Genomic DNA, 21,168 nt, shown 5'->3' on the forward strand with positions numbered 1-21,168 from the left:
TCACTAGATTTTCAAACCATGGCAAATATCATGATATTTACGTTTTTAAAATATATTTATCGTGAAAGCTTTTGAGATTTTTATTTTTAAATATGTTTTATTTATATTTTCTTATAATTTTTTTATATTTTTGTAATTTATTTTTTATTGCTGAGTTTTTGCCAAAAATGGCAAAATATCGACACTCAAAAACTTGGGAGATTTTGAAAATTTTCATAAATCTTGCGTGACTCCTTTCTCGGCTCCGCTATCACCCAAGCTTAAAAAGGAGACAAAGGAGACTGAGTTGCACATGGTGACCTGAACCGTGATGCCACCACCTATGTTGTTGCCATCACTTCATGCTACATAAGTCATCAAGGGTGAGCCTTTCCTTGCTCGAGATGGGCAACCACCGAGGCTCGTGGCCAAAATGGATGAGGGGCCAAGTGACGGTCAGAACGAGGGAGGCGAAAGCGCCTACTCCTCGTGTGCATGGCTCTTCCCACAAGGCACCCTAGAGAAGATGCTCTGCATTGTGGGCTGCACCATTAAAGGTATCAATGATGGCTGTCTCATTCTCCTATGCCTTCATGTTGGAGAAACCATATCGAGTTCGGTTCCAATGTTTTTAACGTAAAGAAATAACCTCAGCAACGTAGATGGTTGATCAAAACTCCATGTTTAATCCTGGAGGATGCCGACCATGGGTGCACCACTAGTGAAGGGAGCTCCTTAGGTTGGGGCTCACCTATGCGGACCGCTTGTGTGCAAAAATGACACACACAAGTGCCATGTGGTGTAGTAGACTAGAAGAAAGTCTGCTAAGAAAGGGGATGGATTTTCTCTCTTTTCCTCGTCTGTTTAGGACTTTGCCAACTAAAACCAAGCTCATCGCAGTCCTTTAAAGCACCTCACCATCATACCTAAACCATTTCTCTTAGCCCAACAAAGTAAGAACCTACCTAAAACTTTAGTGAGTACAACCAGTTCTGTAGAACCCCAAAACCAATCTAACTTTGAAAAATCACCAAGCCCAAACAATGATGAATCTAGGTATGAAATTTGGATCCTAGATTCTTTAGTGTGTCCTTAACCTAGTCTCAAAATTTTAGGATTTATTGAGTTTCCAATTACAATAACTAGATTTTAGAATCTAGCCTTTTGGTACCCACTGCTAGCATGTTCTTGTGTAATCCAGAATTTCCCTGAACTTCAAAAAAAATTGTAACTCCATTCTCCCATGTCCTTTGACCTTCAAACTTTGACATAACCCTCCCTATAGTGTCTAATACCAGTTTCCAAAATCTCATATTTTTTTGTCGCACTGTTTGGAAGAAAAAAAATTTCTCCCAAACCCTGTGAGACCCAAACCCAGTCTGTCCTACACCAGTCCTAACTTTTTTTGTGACTTCAAAAAATGATAGCTCACTAATCCCATGACCTTTGACCCTAAATTTTTTATGAACCCTCCCCTATGGTGTCGAGAACCATCTCCCAGAATTTCAGATTTTTTCTGTACACCATTTGGGAGAAATGATTTTTTTCTGAGACCCTAACTCTGACCCTACCCAAACCTGAACCTACTTAACCGATTCCCTTGAGCCGATGTCACATACCTGAGTCAGTGTCCAATCAATTAAAGTAACTTAAATGGTGCGTTGAGGTCGGGAACCTGTTGGGAGTGCACACCAATAAAATCCTTGCTAGCTTAGTAGGTGGCTCAGAGAGATGGGCATGATATTGAAAATATTTTTTTAAGCCCAATGAACAGTAGGATTCTTCAGTAGATAAATCTGCAAATTCAGCAATAATAGCTTAATTTTGGTTTTGGGGAGGAAGCATTGCAAGTGATGAGTTATCAGAGTGGCACAACAAAAGCATGTTGGGTGTCGCAGTAGGTTGGAACCAAGAAGAATATTTCTTGCCTAGCGAACTAGGTAAAATTTCAAGGAGGGGATGATACAGATTATTCTTGACATGTATCCAAAGTATCAACAAAGCATAAATCTTGACCCAGATCCAATGAAGCGCCCAACAAATTGGATCCAGATCCAAGAAAGCAGTCTCATCCGGACCTGGATCCACCTAATGATTGGCTCGCCCTTGTGGGGCCACCTAGGGAGGTTGACCAACCCATTTGAGAAGTCTAGAAGGACGTGCATGGCTGCTTATGATGATTCTTGGGTGATATTCAAATTTAGCCTAGGCCAAGTGAGGTGTTTTCTAGGGGTTATATAGGTGGTTAATAATCTAGGTTGTCTCAAGTAAGTGTTAACTAAAAATGGATTTAAAGCTTAGTAGGTTGTATTTGAAATTAGGATTGCATTTATATTCAGTCTTGTAACTTGTGAGGACTGTAAATATCCATCATTAGTCTATATATAGGCCATGTTAGCTTTGTTTCAGGATCATGAAATAAAATGAATGGAAAATAAAGAATTGATCTCTCTCTCTAGAACTCGTCTCTTCTTTCTCTTTGGACATCTCTCCCTCTGGGATGTTTCTCTCTTCTTTCCTTACCCTTGTGAGTCCCTACCTCATGACTTATTCACCCTTCTCTAAGAGATCATCTATGTTCAACTAAGGTGGTACCAAACTTACCTAGGTCTATAATTGCCTAAGTACTGAGTAGAGTTTCATCTACTTGGTGTTAGCATGGACTACATCAACAACACGAGGACTCGACCCAACCCAACACCAAAATGTGATACTTTGGACAACCCAAATGAACTAAAATATCCCCAACTAGTCTGACAACCCTAATAAGTTGACCATACCCTTAGCTAAAGTCCACCCTCTCCTTGACCTCTCCCAAACCATTGAACCTAGTCCTAGGCATAGAATCTGTTTGTTGCAAACTACAAAATCTGACCCAACTTGTCCGAGTCATATCTCCAAAACCTAAGCTGATCTAGGGATGAAACTTTAACCATAAGTAATCCTATGTGTTTTCAGCCTACCTTCCAAAAATTAGCATTTTACCCCAACTAGTCATGAGATCCATATTTTATACCCGAACCTGGCTGAGTTAAAACTTAGTCCTAACCCAATCCAAAAATCCAAATCCCTATCACTGGTTCTCAAGCTCATAAGTCTCAAACTCAGTGGAGCTAGGACCTAATATTTTAACAGGACCTTCTCCCACATGTCCAGAGCCATGGCCTAAAGTTTAGTATTTTTTTGTGTAGTAGTTTGCAATAACTGAATTTTCTCCCAAACTCTGTTAGAACCAAACTGAACCAGACTCTGCCCTATCCTGCCTGTTTGTCCCGTTCCTAATTTCATACAGACATACTGGTGTCTCTTGCCTTGAAACTTGGTTTGTACCTTCTTTAAGGTGTATCTGGAACAATCCCTTAAAATTTGAGATTTTTCCTCTACACCGTTTGTGCGTACCAATTTTTCTATCGAAACTTGTCAGTTTACTGACCCTGTTTAACATGGTTTTGACTTTGACCATAGCCTCAGACCTAACCAAGCCCACCTAAGTCCCAAAACCTAACCCAGGCCTACCAGAAATGCATTAAGCATCTCTCTATGAGACTTAGAATAATTTTTTGTAAGCACCATGTCCCTAATTGAGGAATGAAATTTCAGAAATTGATTAAGGTCAGGGAGTTGAAGACTTGTTTGATGGCAAATGGGTCCTTCCAATCGAGATAAGGCCTAAATCATGAATTTTGAATAATCAATTTAATCATGAACTCAACAAGTTTCTCATGCAATTGGCAGCCTTTTCTTTAAATATTGATGTAAATGATTATTTTGAATTCTTTTTGAAAATTCTTGAGAGAGTTTGAGCAAAAGCCTTTTGAAACAAAAAGGAATTTCAAGAATTGGATTAGACTCTTTTGGAGTTCCTGATTAATCAGTTTCTTTATTTTTGAATTTTTTTTATTTTTTAGAATTTCCAACTTTTTAGAAAATTTTATCCTTTTTTAATGTTTTTGAAAATTTTGAATTTTAATTGAATTTCAAAATTTTTTATTTTTAGATTTCTTTTTTGTATTTTCAATTTTTATTGAATTTTAAAATTCCCATTTTTAGAGAATTTTCAGAATTTTTTAAATTTTGTGGTTTTTGAGAATTTTAAATTTTTAGAATTTTAAAGTTTTACAATTTTTAGGATTTTTAGAATAAAGATATATATACATTTTTTGAGTCAGATCTCCACATCTGATGCCAAAGGGGAATGATGTTGTTTTCGACCATGGTCTTGGATCAAAAGGAAGACTAGAGTTCATCACACAACATGCAGTTTGACAACACTAGGTTTCCCATCCTATGTGTATAGAGGAGGGACAAATTTCCTTGCCATTTTTTGGGTGCTCGGACCTCTGGACTAAAGGGCCCTTTGTCTGAATCCTAAAGGATCCCTAGTTCCTCTTTTTGCAGAAGGGATTGCTGAATAGGGGTAACTGCTCTTTCTTGCACTGACTTTTGTTGTGAACGTCCTCTCCCTTTTCCATCTACCATAGGATTAAGAAAAACTCTTCTTTCTCTCTTTTGACATTTTTCCTTTGATAAAAATTGTTGTTGGTAACTTTGGACTATCCTAACGAAGAAACCTCCCTTAGGTTACACCAACTTTCAGTTTTTCTTGGAGATAACAATATTGTTGTTAAAGGGTAATCCTCAAGACAATGATCATTCTGATAGTTTTCTAGAGAGAATGACTCTTCTATGTCAAAGTCAAATTCTTTTGGGATTGGGGTTGTAATTTCTTGGGAGAAAGCATTGATGCTTTTGGAAAAAAATAAGAATCGTAGGAAAATCCTGAGAACTTTTTTGGTTGAATCATTTTAGGGATTTTCTCGAGAGAAAAGTCAATTGGTCATGCAAGAAAACTTACTATGAAAGACTAGATGATGATGAAGTTGGGAGGGTTTTGAGGTCTTTCAAGAAATATAGGCCAGCTATGGATTTCTTCACATGCACTATTTTCACCTTGGGTATTTTGATGGTTGGGAAAAGGATTTTGGTAGATTCCTATATCTTGGTTTGAGGTTGAAGATTGATCTAAACATTTCAAGACTAACTCACCCTTTTATAGGTTATCTTGAAATATTTTTCAGAACAAAGCATTGTTCTGTATCATGACCTGAGGGTCTATGATACTTGCAGTACTTGCTTGGGTCTCTCCCCTTCACAATTAGTGGATCAAGCATAGTTGACAACTTTAATATCTTAGTATGAATCATAGTGTTCATGACCTCTTCATAGGACTGAGCAATTTCAGAAAACTTTCTATTTTTGGGCCATCGAGAATCATACCGCTTTGATCTGGCTTCCTGATGCAGAGCATCCAAAAGATCCAAGCATTGAAGATGAGTTGGATCCTAATCTAACTCTCCAGACGAGATCAAAGCAACGTTACCCAAGACAATCCAATCTCTTTAAGGACTTTTCCGGTCCAAGTGGATCCTCGGAGTAGCCATTGTCCATCGATATTTCTATTTGATGTTTTGATTCCATTTTGTCTAGCTTGGAATCATATTAGATATTTTTTTATTATTTTATTTTTTTATAGGTGCCAGATTCTACGGATCTGAATAGTTCTAGTGCCCTATAGGATTTTTTTGTGGCACTAGAGGGTGTACGCGGTTGCATGTTAGTTTTTCTTTTTCTTGCCTTATTGAAAATATTAGGCTTTTTATTTTGGGTCCAGTTCATAAAGTATTTGGATCTTGCCCAAGATCCAAACCCATATAGGACCCTATGTGGTGCCACTTTTGGAGGACGATTTTACCCTCATTTGAATTTTAGGTTTTGACTCAGAAGTCAAAAGGGTTGTTGAAGGATGTTTAATGTTCATTTCAATTTGAGCCTTGTGAGTGGCTATTTCTGGGTGGCAGCACTGGGGAGGTCTCGCCTCCATTATGAAGTTCAATTTTTGAAGTTTAAGAGCCCAAGATGGGAAGGTCGGCAGCTTGCTTTTGTTTTGAGAAAGAGGAAAAATTCTAGAGAAGAGGAAGGTGCTAGACGTGGTGGAGGTTGCTGGTTCAACAAGGGAAGGCCTTGTGGTGTTTCTTGGGTGTGGCTATGCGTGAAGCCTTAGCTGTTGTTCTTGAGTTTGTCCTGGATATTGGAGATATCGTGTTCTACTACTCAAGCAGTTCATGAACAACCCTTGTGGCTGCTTAAGTTTGGGGATTTGTTGGCTTCTAAACAAATACCAATTTCTGCAACTTGTTTCTCTCATTCCCTGCAATCTTAAGATTGTTTGTCGATCTTTCTTGAAAATTCATTGTTCTAAACTGTATTGGACTTGTTAAACAAACTTTTGCTTTGATGTTTATGTTGAAATAGAATTGCTTAACTTGTTAATCCTCTTGTTAAAGTTGAAACTTTCTTCAAATTTGAGATTTCATTTTATGAACCAGAATTATGTTTTAGTCGGAAAACTGTGACTAAAATCCCTGGTAGAGTTTGAAAATTTGTTTGGTTCTCCCAAATGACTAAACAAAAATTTGTGAACTTTGGCATGTTGAAAAGCTGACATCCAACCCGTCAACTTTCATGTTTAGCATTTTGTCTAAATTTTTGTTGAGAAATGTCTAAAAATTCTGGCAAATTCATCATGTATTTGTGAACTAGTTTTGTTGCTGATAAAAAAAATTAATTCCTGACAGAGTTTAGTATTTGGGTCATGGATTGCTTAATACTTCTTTTCTTATTAATCTGATTAATGTTCTGGAAAGATAACATCTAGATTAATATCTTTCATGTTTTGAAGATTTGACTACATCGTCAAAGGGTCCAAAAACCTTCACGAAGCTGACTGACTGTATTTCGACTGGACAACCAGCGACCAGTCTGCCTGGTCCAGAGAACTATTCATAAGTCAGCAATCACAGATCCAAAATCTGTGTTCTTGGATCTGTTGGAAACATGTGCCTGTCACGCATATTTTCCGTGTTTACACCAACTGTTGAAACAATTTTTCTCTATCTTAAACCACAACACGTTTGAGTCCTGTTTGGACTCTCCTGCTACAACTCTTAGCTTTCGCGCGTGGAGATCCAATTGGATCTCAGATTGTGGATCGACTTCATCACCAACTCCACATCACTTCCTTTGATCAGGAGCTTTTTAAACCACTTGATTCTACCCTTGATTCTTAGGTTTCTAGATTTTGTTGTCTTTTTGTGGATCCCTCATTGATTTTTAAAATGAAAACAAGGGGGTTTTCACTAAAAGTTTTTTTTTCTTTAAAATAGACTCGAAACCGGATCTGAACTTTGAGAGAGTGTGAAAACCGTTCTTCAAGGTAAAGTGTCTTTCCTCCTCAGATGTGTAAGGATCAACCAATCTAGAAACCCTCAATTATTGTTTTTTAAGTTATGGCATTGCAAAGATTCATACCTCGTATACGAGACCTAGGAGAAAATGAGTTCACTGGCAAGAGCCACCAAAACTTGAAAAAAAACAACACAAACAATATAAGAACATTAGGGATATCAAAACTTAGAAAAACACCCAAAATAAACAAAGTATGAACAAAAATGAAAATAAAGTCTCACCTTGGGCTTTGGTAGCCCTTTCTATGGTTGATGAGTGTGGGAAAGCATGGGTGGCACTTCGCCTAGGTGCAAACTCTAAAAAAGAGGGTGAGATAAGAGATCTTGGTCCTAGGCTAAGGTCCGCCAGGATTTTTACAAAGTGATAATACTAGAAGGAACAAAGACCAAATGAACACCAAATAGACATTAGATACTCACCGGATGCTGAAATAGGGGGTGACTCCCTATTTATAGTTTTCTAAGAAGATTCCGATACATTTTCTATGTATCTAAGATTCATCTAGATCGATAGCTTCTAAATGGGTTGCCTTTAAGTAAAGGGCTTTTAAGAATATAAAAGTTACAAAATGAGATTTTAAGGCTCAGAAGGCAAATCTCGTCTCAAAGGCAGCCAACAACAAGCTAGTATCGGCAGATGCTAACGACAAGTTGCTTTGATGATAAATTGTGATGATGACAACTTTAACCATAATGACAAATTAGATATCATTAGAAGTAGTCTCTAGCAACAATTCATGACCTCTAACAACAATTAGCCCTAACAAAAAGTTGAGGTATCATCATTAGAAACCTTTGATGACAATTCTCAGCCTTTGACAACAACTATTCATTTTTTTGACCTTTGATGACATGTTAATTGTTGTCAGTGTTTTTTGGTGCAGTCGCTAACGATAATTCATCATTTTTGAAACTGTCGTTATCAAACAAGCCTGACATACTAACTTGTTTAAGCCATAAGATGTCAGTTTGAGGTGATTCTTGATGCATTAAAAAGATAACTTCTTAAAATTTAATTAATTTTTTAAGTAAAAAACTAAATTCAATAAAAAAATATGCTAAGTGAGCCAAAAAATAAGTTTTCATACTAAACAAGTCACTTAATTTTGGTTATAACTTTGTACTTCATGACCAAATTTTTAGATCGTTGAAAAGCTGAGATACTCTAGTTTAATTTCTCTTTTGAACAAAAACTTTGAAAACATCACTTAGAGGCAAAAAATGAAATTGAAGCAAGCACAACTTTAAAATAGGCCAAGTTCTTTAATGATGGCACAAGGCCTCAATGACTTAACCTGAATGTGTTGATTCTTGATTGCTTGTCCAAATTATCCACTCTGAGCAAATCAAATGTGGGACACAAGAACAATTGTGTCCTTGTCTGGTCAAAGCAAACATTGGACAAGCACGTGTGTGTTGTCCTAGACAAGAACATGTCCGTACTTGATCAGCATTGTTCAAACTGTCCCAACTTGAACAAGCAATCAATCATGCCCTTAATTGACCGTTGAAAACCAGCCAATTTGAAGTCCAATCAATTTATCCCAGCATTTTCGTTCAAAATCGATTCCAATAAATTTTGATATGGGAAAAAAAATGGAACAACATGACATTCTAAAGAGAGCACGAGATATAATGTAGGTTGCCACCTCCATGCAATTTGCAGCCAGCAGGTTTGCATTTCCCAGCAAGACCCTCAATACTTGGATAATGACAGCTTCTGAAAATATCATTGACTGAACCCCACACGTTTTTAGCATATATACATTTGAAGCATAGATCAGACTGGTTTGCCAACTACACTATAATATAGATACACCAAATACATATGCAGTATCCAAAGGTGAAAACCACAAAACACAAAAAAGACTGCAAATCTCAAAGGAAAAAAATAGGTGAAAAGAATGGGAAAAATACCTAAAGATTGGGAGAGAAAAAACTCCTATATGAAATTTCATGAGAACTAGAAATCCGTCTGGAAGAAGGGCTGCATTTTTATCCTAAAACTACAAAAAACGCCTACCCTAACATTCATTAACATCAGCATGATGCTCAAGCAAAGGTGGCCATTAAGCACCCACAAGAAGAATGGGATATAGCAACTATCAGCGTACATGTTTGATTCTTAGTATTTGTACATGGAAGAGCCTGATGAAGGTAGGGGAGGTGGCAATCGATTTGGTGTGCGCCGGCTGCTGGAATTCAAATTGGAACTGACATCGCCGTTCTGAGCAGTATCATTGTACCTTCGGCTGTGACCATTCATGCCAGCAGATGATGAGCGAGACAAGTCTCCAAATGAGTTGGAGTGCTCTATGGCACCATTTGCAGCAGCATCAAATGCAGATCTCCAGTCATCACCTTGACTGCTGGCTCGGGGGCTAATCTCTAAATTTTAGGGAACAAAACAACAATCAAATAGTATTAAAAAAACGAGTTGCTTAGAGAGTTCAAAGTTTACACAGAACAGATGCACAACCACGACCATCATCAACAGAAGGTTGATTTTAAATGGTGGCAGACTCTTACATTGGCGTAGATGTGAAGTGTGGGCACATGCTACATGGCAGACCCTAGTTTTTTTTCGTGGTTCCAATCCCATAAATGTGTTGGGCATGATTGATTTGCTAGAAATCCACACCTGGATCATGTGTTTTGGATGAAAAAAATGATATTTGAAGCCTCAAAAATTTACAAAGATTTTTGACCGTTGATTTTTCGAACCTTATAAAAACTCACAAGTGTCGGTATAAAACGCTTCAAGAGCTGATCCCTATAAAATCAAGTACATAGATTACATCTGTACAGTCAAAAAAAAAAACTGAAACCCCCATGTGTGTGTGTGTGTGTGTGTGTGTGTCATATAGGCGTGGGTGTGGATTCGGCGATGCGGCACTTTAAAAAAACTTGGGTGCGGGGAGGATATATATAATTTTTAAGAGTTTTAGGTTAACACTGTATTTGTATGCATTTATGTATTTATATATATAATATAGATAAAAATAGACTTGATTAGGGTTATCTGAATCTACTTTTGGATAGAAATAGACCTGTGGGGTTGACTTCACCGAATACAAAGGAAGTTGTGTCCAAGTGTCGCACCCGCCTGGGTGAGGATGCGACGCAGGTGCGGTGCCATGTTAGAAGAGTCCGTGTGATATATATATATATATATATATATATATATATATATATATATATATATATATATATATATATATATATATATATATATATATACACACACACACACACACACACACACACACACAAACACACACACACACACAACAGCATCCGTGTTAAATGGGCACGGTGCTAAATGAAACATGTTATTAGATTTCTGGGGTTTTTTCTAAATTCTGACTGTACAAATGTGACCTATATGTTTTTATAGGAACGAGCTCTTGAAGCATTTGATTCCAATGCATGAACAGGTTTTTATAAGGTTTCAAAAATCAGCATCCTAGAACAACAACAACAACTACGCCTTCATCACAAAATAATTGGGGTCGGCGATATGAACCAACAAAGAAAATCATTTTGGGTCTTCTACATGAATCCTTCTCCTCCAATCATTTTTATCCAATGCGCCATGTCTTCGGTGAGGTTCAAAGCATTCATATTCTTTCCTATCACCTCCATCCATGTCTTCCTAGGCCTACCCCGACCTCTTTTAACTAATATATTTTCTCATTTCTCCATCCTTCTAACTGGAGCATCATTAAGCCTTCGCCGAATATGTCCAAACCACCGTAAATGATTCTCTCTCATCTTATTTTCAATGGGTGCAACGCCTACCTTCTTACGTATCTCCTTGTTCCGAATCTTATCTTTTATTGTATTTCCACACATCCATCTAAGCATACGCATCTCAACTACACTCATTTTTTGAATATGATGTCTCTTGGCAGCCCAACATTCCGTACCATATAGTAAAGCGGGCCTAATAGTCGTCCTATAAAACTTTTCCTTCAACCGCAATTGCATTTTACAATCGCACAACACTCCAGTTGCATACGTCCATCTAAGCATATGCATCTCAACTACACTCATTTTTTGAATATGATGTCTCTTGACAGCCCAGCATTCCATACCATATAGTAAAGCGGGCCTAATAGTCGTCCTATAAAACTTTCCCTTCAACCGCAATTGCATTTTACAATCGCACAACACTCCAGTTGCACTTTTTTATTTCATCCACCCAACCTTTATCCTATGATTTACATCTCCATCAATTTCTCCATACTTTTGAATGATAGATCCCAAATATTTGAAACAGTCATCCACCGGTATTTCTTGCTCACCAAGCTTCACTACACTCCCATCACTACTTCGTTGCTTACTAAACCGACATTCCATATATTTTGTCTTACTCTTACTCAACTTAAAACCTCTTGCTTTCAATGTCTGGCTTCATAATTCTAACTTAGCATTAACCCCAGCTCTAGACTCATCAATCAAAACAATATCATCAACAAACAACATACACCACGACACATTTTCTTGAATTGATCCCGTAAGCTCATCCATCACTATAGCAAATAGGAAAGGGCTTAAAGCAGATCCTTGATGTAACCCAACCGTTATAGGAAAATTGGTTGTCACCCCTCCACAAGTGCGGACATTGGTTACTACCCCTTCATATATATCTTTAATTATACTAATGTACTTGAGAGAAACATCTTTCTTCATCATTGTGCACTAGAGAACGTCCCTAGGTACTTTATTGTATGCCTTCTCCAAATCAATAAAAACCATATGCAAATCTTTGTTCCTCTCTCTATTTCTCTCAATAAGTTGTTTAAGAAGATGTATAGCTTCCATAGTTGATCTTCCAGGCATAAAACCAAATTGATTCTCCGATATCATGACAACCTTCCTCAACCTAGACTCAATCACCCTCTCCCAAAGTTTCATAGTATGACTCATGAGTTTTATACCACGATAGTTTGTGCAATCTTGTATATCACCCTTATTCTTATATAGAGGCATCAAAGTACTCTTCCTCCACTCATTAGACATCTTATTTGTCCGCCAAATCTTGTTAAAAAATTTTATCAACCATTCTAAACCCTTCTCTCCCAAGCATTTCCAAGCTTCGATAGGTATACCATCTAGGTCAACTACCCCTTTTGATTTCATTTTCTTCAAAGCCTCTGCAATTTCTTTCTTTTGAATCTTGCGCATGAAGTCACGATTCATCTCATGAAAATGAATGGAGAAGTCTCCAAGATCCTGAGCATGACTTCCATTAAATAGCTTATCAAAATAATCTTTCCATCTCTCCTTAATTTCCTCATGTTTGACTAAAACCCTTTGTGTTTCATCTTTGATACATCTAACCATACCCAGATCCCTCAATTTCTTATCTCTCATCTTTGCAAGCCTATAAATATCCTTCTCGCCCTCTTTGGTATCCAACTTGTCATAAACCTCCTTATATACCTTATCCCTCGCATTTCGAACTACTTTTTTAGCTTCCTTCTTTGCTATCATATACTTCTCCAAATTCTCATTATCACGACTCTTAGATTTCTATAACACTCTCTTTTAACCTTAATAGCTAATTTGACATCCTCGTTCCACCATGATGTATCCTTACCCAGCGGTGCACCGCCTTTAGACTCACCCAATACCTCCTTAGCCACCTTTCTCATGTCACCCGCTATCTTATTCCACAATTTTCATAAATTTTTGAGGCTCCAAATTCCATTTCCAAGTGTCGATTTCTAGTTAATCGATCACGCTGAATACATCTATGGGGTTGGAATTGCGAAAAAATGCTAGAAATACCAATAGCATGTTTCATTTAGCACTGTACTCATTTAGCACAGATGTTGTATATATATATATATATATATAGAGAGAGAGAGAGAGAGAGGGGGGGGGATGGTCCTACTCCTACCCCTTTTTTGTTAGGTCACCATCCTCTCTCTCTCCATATATATTGCATGTGATTATGTGTAATCTAGCCCAAGAAATGCAGAACTGTCTGCAGCTCGGGTTACTGAACTCAACACAGGCTACCCCATTCTTACCCTACCAACAACATTCACCTTCACCTAACCAGGCCTAGATATTCTATTCCACTTGTAAGGAGTGGGATGAAAATTTTCAACAGAACAAACAGCCAGGAAATAGTTAATCAGAAGTTCTGCAAAAATACCAAATTACAATAATAGAACAAATTACCAGCTGTTCCAGTGCCTCCATTGGACCAACCGGATGCACCAGCCCGATTATCATGGACACTTAGCATGCGGGTGAGTTTAGATAAAAGAGATGACTGCTTCTGGAAGCGATCTCTTCTACGCTTCACATTTTGGTCCTCTTGAAGTAGTTCTTCGATCCTGGCTGTGCTTTGTGCACTGTGTAGAAGCAGAACAATTATTGAAAATTCAAGTAAAAAGAAAATTAAATATATCAGATAAATTGTACCTTGAACCATAGTTTGAAGATAGATTACAAGACGGGATTCGTTAGGTATCATTAATGCTTGTTTAAGCCAAAAACAAAAGCTATGGTGGACTTGCAGCTCTAAAATCTCAGTTAAAATATTGTATACTTTGTTAAACCATCTAAGTTTGACCTGAAACTAGATTCATCCAAGCCAACCAAGTCTTAGTATAGTTGAACTCCAAGCTTTCGTCTTCGCAAGGATCCCTGGCTGAAAGAATATCCCCTTTGAGACTAGAGAAATTTAGTACACATGTCTCAAAGCATGTCTTGACTACAGAGCCAATCAACTGGTTAACCAGTCTCTTCCAAGTCAGTCTTAAGTTTTAGGAACCTCATGGACTCCAACTTTAGCTACCACTCTCCAGGTCCCCCCAGGTTTTACACATTACACAAACATGAATCTCTTTTACCTGATAGAACTGTAAAGCTGATTAAGCATCTCTTCTTTTGCTTTCTCAACTTGGCAGAGCACAACAGCCTACAGAAGAGAAGATTCAAAGAATACCTCAATTTGCAAACAGCTACTATAAAAACCAAAGTTAAAGGTACCTGCTTACCTTTGGAACATTAGCAGCAAGACTGTTCAAAACAGCTTCAACATAGCCTCGTACTTCTTGAGACATCCATCTAAGCTCTTCTTCTGGATCTACTGGCCTCCTAGCCATTGTATCCTAAAATGTTCACAACAAAACACAAAAAACATTACAACCGAACTTGTCAGTAGACACAGGTTAATGTCCCAGCTACTTTGAAACACAATGTCTCCTTAAATGGACATCTGTGTCTTTAAATATGTCAAATAAGTTTGTTATATGCCTATTGCAAGATATTCACACAATCATGTAACCCAAGTGTTTAAGACCATGGTTGGTAGGGTCATGGGATGAGGGTTCTAAGACCAGCTGCTCAAAGATTTCGGTTAGCTCATAGCTGGTGTGTGTGTGTGAGTGAGTGAGTGAGTGAGTGTGAGTGAGTGAGTATGTGTGTGTGTGTGAGAGAGAGGGAGAAAGAGAGAGAGAGAGAGCACTAAATTTTACTACAATATTGTTCTGTTAAAATTTTGTATTCACAAAAAAATAAAAGAAAAATAAAAGGCATTAAAAGATGCAACTGGTCACAGGTTTTGCTATTTACAGAACAATTATTCTAGAGTTCCAACATCCAGCAACCAGCAAGCAGGCTGCCAGATGACCAAAATAGAAAACCCAGTAACCTGGCTTAAAGAGTAAAGTTTGAGGATCTCCATTTTAACTTTGCAGATGTTAGATAGCAAATACAAGTCAGCAAAGCATTAAAAAAATGCAAGTTTGTATGCTAAAATAGTTAACATACAGTCTTCTTCTTCTTCTTCTTCTTCTTCTTCTTCTTCTTCTTCTTCTTCTTTCTTCTTCTTCTTCTTCCTTCTTCTTCTTCTTCTTCTTCTTCTTTCTTCTTCTTCTTCTTCTTCTTCCTGCTTCTTCTTCTTCTTCTTCTTCTTCTTCTTGCTCCTCTCTCTTCCCTTTTGTCTCATCTCCCCTCTTCTCCCCACTCTCCTCTCGCCCCTAATACCTTCTTCTTTCTATGTTGGCTGATAGAGAGAGAGAGTATATATAGTAATGATAGGGTGCTCTGGGGCACCTACTCCAACCAAATAAAAGGTCTAATTTTTCAAATTTCTTGAGATTTTTTTTGTTCATCAGACCCTATAGATGTGATCTCCCACATTTTTTAGTAAAAAAGAAGTTTTGGATAATGTGATTGTGACATACATGAAGGTTTTTTAAGATCTGCAAAATTTGATGGCTCACAATGTACCAAAATTGATGACTTAAAAAATCTATTTTTGTATCCAAAAAACATGATCCAAGGCATGATTCTTATCAAATAAACCATGATGAAATCTATGAAGTCTGACGAAAAGATGCAACCTACACCTATGGTTTCCACAAGGTGGGTGTAGGTGTTCCCAGAGCACTGTAGCTATATATATATATATATATATATATATATATATATATATATATATATATATATATATATATATATATATTCTGTGATATATGATATTTTCTGTGATAAATGTTCATTGATAAACTGATTTCTATTGTTTTTCAGCATTTAATTTAATTTTTGTGATTTTTCTTACTTTTCCTTTTAGGGATCTACCGACTAGATGCCAACCTATGTCACATGGGTGCAAGTGCGGATGCAGATACAGGTGTGACATGGCAATGTCCAAAAACTTGGGTGCAGGTGTGTGTGTGTGTGTGTGTGTGTGTGTGTGTGTGCGTGTGCGTGTGTGTGTATATATATATATATATATATATATGAAAAATGGAAACCTACAAAATGGGTACAGTGCTAAATGAAACATGCTATTGGATTTCCAGATTTTTTCGAAATTCTGACCTTCCAGATGTGATCTATATGCTTGTTTATATAGGAATAACTTCTTGCAGCATTTGATTCTGATGCATGTATAGGTTTTTATAAGATTTCAAAAATCAACACCCTACACTTTTCATAAATTCTCAAGGCTCCAAATACCATTTTTTCCATCTAAAATGCATGATCCAAGTGTCGATTTTTAGTAAATCAATTATGCTGAACACATCTACAGGGTTGTAATTAAAAAAAAAACACCAAAAATCCAATATCATGTTTCATTTAGCACGGTGGTCATTTTGTAGGTCTCTCTCTCTCTCTCTCTCTCTCTCTATATATATATATATATATATATATATATATAGAGAGAGAGAGAGAGAGAGACAAACACGTATTCATCTATATAATATAGATAAAACTGAACTTGCTTAGGGTTAACTGAATCCACTTTCGAACAGCAACGGACCTCAGTGCAGTTTGACATCACCTGACACAAAGGAAGCCATGTCTAAGTGTCACACCCACATCAGTGTGGGTGGGACACGGGTGCATTAACCTTTTAGAACTTTTGAAGTGTTGTCCGACTAGCGACTTTTGAATACATAGTATATTAACAATTCAAACTTTATCAAAAAGTGGTATATCAACTAACATGTTATCAACCCAATCTGAACCGAATATTAAGCGTGAAAAATACCAAACTCCAGATGAAAAATCAGATAACAATATAATTTGAAATGTTACAGAAATGTGTAAAGAACATTTTGATGTTTCATTACTTACAAGTGAACCGTCGGAAAGACTCTGTCGAATAGGTGGACCAGTCTCAGAAGAGGAAGTTCCCTTTGCAGGAGTTCCCTTGGAAGGTTGGATGACATTGCTAATCTTGTTTACCCACTCAACCTTGTCTGCCAAATTCTCAGCCTTCAATACTACCGCACTATGTGCTGCACCAAGAAGTATTGAAATGCAAATCAGTAAATAATAATCAAACTCAGAAAATATTTTTATTAGTTTTTGAAGGTAAACAGGATGCACCTTTTAGAACAGTTTTATATGGAACTTTGCTAGTAATCTTAAACACAAGACTTGGAGCCTTTCCAGAATCAGGCACATTTTCCTTTTTCTTGTCCTTGGAAGATTTTATTGGAGGTTCGTCAGCCGAATCATCTGTCATCTCTTCTATGTTACATTCCTACACAATAAACCAGTACTTTAGGATGAACTTGAAAGAAGAATTTTGCATAAACCCCCTGGAGTACATTAGCAGCAACACCCATTATCAGGATAACCAGTAAGGAATAAAAAATAACTGGTTCATTTTAATCCAAGTAACCTTAAGCAATGAGAACTCCAATGGACAAAGGAACTCTTAAGCAATGAGAAAAAACTACCACAATAATTCAAGTCTGTTAAGGTTCAAGGACAAGTAATGAACAGCAGAAGCAGGATCAACTTCTGTTTCCCTTTCCTCATTGAGTGTAAGTGAGAATATAGTACCAAAGTGTAATGAAATCAAACTGAAAGCAAACCATAATGTGCATAAGCACAAGAACAAGACCTACACGGGGCAATACAAATGCAGAAAGCAATACAAAAGCACCTAAGCGCATACAATGGCTACAAAGAGCCTAAATGTGCACAAGCAGAAGTCCACAAAGGGACAATACACAAGCCAATCAATGACAAATACATGAGATAGTAAGAGGCACCAAAGAGCATACACAAAAAGAACACAAAAAACATAAAAAATAATAATGTTTATTGAGATAGAATGGTTAGGAAAGCATTACATCTAATGGGACAAGAGGTCCCTATTTATAATATAAACAAGAGGGCCAAGATGTGAACCATATAGCTGTTGGGAAAGGCTCCAACATCTAGAAATATAGTTGTTGGAGATTCCCAACAGCTATATTTGTTAAAATGTATCATTCAACCTTTGTAATACTATATATATTTTATATATATAAAGGATAATGCATATTCATATATTGTATATATGCATATGTATTATCCTAATTATATATATAATATATTTTTCTATTTATAGGCATAGGGGTAGTTTAGACATTTCCAGTTTTACGCATATTCCATTCGGAATATGTTTGTAATTTAATTTTATTCTTTCTTTTCTATTTTTCTATTTTTTTTGGGTTTGCGCCACCTAGGGAGGCTCCCCAAAGAGTCGTTGGGGAGCCCCCAACGGTCACAAATGTGACCGTTGGGGGCTCCCAACGACTCCTTTGGGAGCCCCCTTTGTGGCTCCTCTCTTGTGTTATAAATAGGGGTCTCCCCCTTGTATTTCTTTGAGATAAGGAGGAGCTCTTGCTCCATTGTAAGGGGTTTTTTCCCTCTTCTTCCTTTCTTTCAATAATATTCAACTCATGACTTTAAGTCATATTTTTGCCCCTTGTGTGGGTTTATGTGTTAGCACATTATGTGTTTATGTTGTTCCCTTTAATGGGTTTATTCGCACTTCATGTGCATGTATGGGTTCATTATAGAACCTAATGTATTCAAAGTCACTTTCTAACATGGTATCAGAGCCCGGTTACGATGGGATTGTCTCTTGGCGCAACGGAAAGCGTGGTGCTCAAGAAATGGTGAAGTATTCATTGTTCTTTTTTTATTAGAAGTTTTTCGATATGTATCTCTTTTCTTAACATATTATGCATTATGAAACTATCTTTCTTGCACATTTAGTGTTTTTAGTTGAATCATTTCCTTTCACTTTTTCGCGTGTTAGTATATCTACTTTTAAATTTGGTAAACTTGTTTATTGTTCAAAAATATAATTCTTGGTTATATAGTTATTGATTTCTCATCACATATAATAGTAATTTATGTTTTGCAAAATTATTTTTTAATTATGTGAGATTTATGATTTTTCATAAGAATTTCGTGATTAACATATAAGTTAACTTTTTAAATACGATTTCTTGCTAAATTAATGATCTTTGCTTAAAAACTCTTGTGTTTGGTTTTTTTGGCAAAACTTTTTGTAACTTATATAATTCTTGTATAAGTTAATGTTCTTTGCTATATTCTTTGATTTTCTCATCTAAATCTTTGTAGCTTACCTCTTTATGAATCCTAAGTAGTTCTTGTTGATGATAAGAACTCCTAAAGATGTTTCAATGATTTTGGTTTATTTAAAGGATTTTTTGTGATAAATAGGTTGTTCGAACCATTGTAAAAGTTTTTTTAAAAAGAATTTCTCACACTATATAGAATGCATAGTGTGTCTATTACATCTTTTTGGTATAAAAGATTTCGTTAATTTTATTGATACAACTTTACAAACTTGTTGGTTTGTATTTTTCACATAAGATTTCAAAACCTCTTGTTTATATCTCTAAAGATGTCTATGTTGACCATCATATGGTCCTCTTTGTCCTAAATTACATTTATCAAGCATATAATTGCATAATTAAAAGTTTGAGAAATCTCAAGGATTGCTCTTTTTATAAAGTGCATACTTGCTCCCTTTTGTGTGTTTTTGTATTTTATATACATTTGTTTCTCAAATAGTTGCGCTTGTATGCATTTCCTCTTTTCTATTAAATACATGCCTTAGTGCATGTTTGTTTACACCTTGGTGTGTATTTGTTCAAATATTGTATGAGTGCCCTCGTGCACATCTTTTTGTGCTTGCATATGTATTGTCTCTTCGTAGACATTTCTTACATTATGAAGCTTTTATGCACATTTCTTTTTGTGAAAAATACAATGAATTTAGATATTGACCCTTTTTAAAATCATTATAAAACATGATAAGTACTTATAGCACTTTGTACGTTTCCGCATATCTCATCACAATCAAAGGATATTTAAAACTTGTTGTATGGGATTTTTATCCCAAATCTATAAATTTTCAAGTACTATTGAATATTCTTTCTTTGAGTTTTGAGTTAAAACTCTCTTTGTGAACCCTTACGGTTCTTGTGATTCCTTTGATTAAAAAGCTTGATTGTCTTGATTATCCCAAGATGTATTCTTCATGTCATTATGTTTGTTGCCAAGGTATTCTTTTGACTTTTAATGGCACTTATTTTATCCATCACATGTTGTCATATGATGCATCAATTCTTTTATGGCCCTATTGATATATTAGAGATTTTTGAGGTGAGTTATGGGCACCTCGTGTTATATCATTCTAGATTGTCCACTTGCCATATTATATATGGTGATTGAGGTGAGTTATGGGCACCTTAGAACTCTAGAATGATTTGGTATATGATCTCTAATTATGAGTGTGGCACTCATTGTTATGTCATTTTAGTTTGTCCACTTACCATATTATAGATGGTGGTTGAGGTGAGTTATGGGCACCTTGGGACTCTAGAATGATTTGGTATATGAGTGTGTCACTAGTTTAATGTTGGTCATTGATCTTATGGATGCTCTTATTTATATATAAATGTGATGGATATATAATGTTTAAAACCTTAAATGTTTTAAGGTATATTAAAATCAAGATTTTGGGGTTTTTTGCCCAACCTTTTATTGTTTATGAATCATATGAGTGCATTTGCACATTTATGTTTTGTGCTCTTATGCACAAGTATTCTTGGTGTGTGTATATTCACACATTTTATTTCAAAATGATATTGTTATGAGTATTCTTTTTTGAAGAATATTGTTTCAAGGTTTTATTTATATGATTGTCATTACAAGTTTTATTGCCTCAAAAGTCTTATCCTTTTATGCCCCTTATCTAAGTGTCATCATATGTAGACAAGAATTTTATTACACCTTCGTGTGTTGGTTGCCCTTTGTTGGCTTTTGCTCTCTTGGTCTAGTAGCTGAACACACTTGTCTTGAGTGTTATTTTATGTAGACAAGGCACGTTGATTCACACCATGGTGTGTAATTTTAACCTATGTTGACATTTGTGTCCTTGTTCTAGTCGCTGAGTTATATCCCATGGTTGGCTTCTTTCACTTAATTCAAGTGTCATTTTATGTAGACAAGAGATGTATTGTGTTTTTAACCCATGGTTGGCTTAATACTCTTGTTCTAGTAGCTGAACATATTTGATCTTGAGTGTATTTTT

At 36.3% G+C, this 21,168-nt stretch overlaps 1 protein-coding gene across 2 annotated transcripts in view; it reads right to left on the minus strand.

The window, feature by feature from the left end:
- Window positions 1–9,072: 9,072 nt before the first annotated feature.
- Window positions 9,073–21,168, minus strand: part of LOC149821232 (dynamin-2A-like) — a 64,419-nt gene continuing 52,323 nt past the window's right edge. For both annotated transcript variants that reach the window (XM_089983628.1, XM_089983629.1), the window contains 6 exons: window positions 17,148–17,304; window positions 16,893–17,056; window positions 14,303–14,416; window positions 14,156–14,223; window positions 13,479–13,654; window positions 9,073–9,671 (listed from right to left, as the gene is read on the minus strand). In XM_089983628.1, the coding sequence (XP_089839754.1) occupies window positions 9,409–9,671; window positions 13,479–13,654; window positions 14,156–14,223; window positions 14,303–14,416; window positions 16,893–17,056; window positions 17,148–17,304 (942 nt within the window). In that variant the 3' untranslated portion in view covers window positions 9,073–9,408. The remainder of the gene's footprint in view (window positions 9,672–13,478; window positions 13,655–14,155; window positions 14,224–14,302; window positions 14,417–16,892; window positions 17,057–17,147; window positions 17,305–21,168) is intronic.

Source organism: Nuphar pumila, chromosome 12 (assembly GCF_984573655.1).
Source record: "Nuphar pumila chromosome 12, dmNupPumi1.hap1.1, whole genome shotgun sequence".
Classification (NCBI taxonomy): domain Eukaryota; kingdom Viridiplantae; phylum Streptophyta; class Magnoliopsida; order Nymphaeales; family Nymphaeaceae; genus Nuphar; species Nuphar pumila.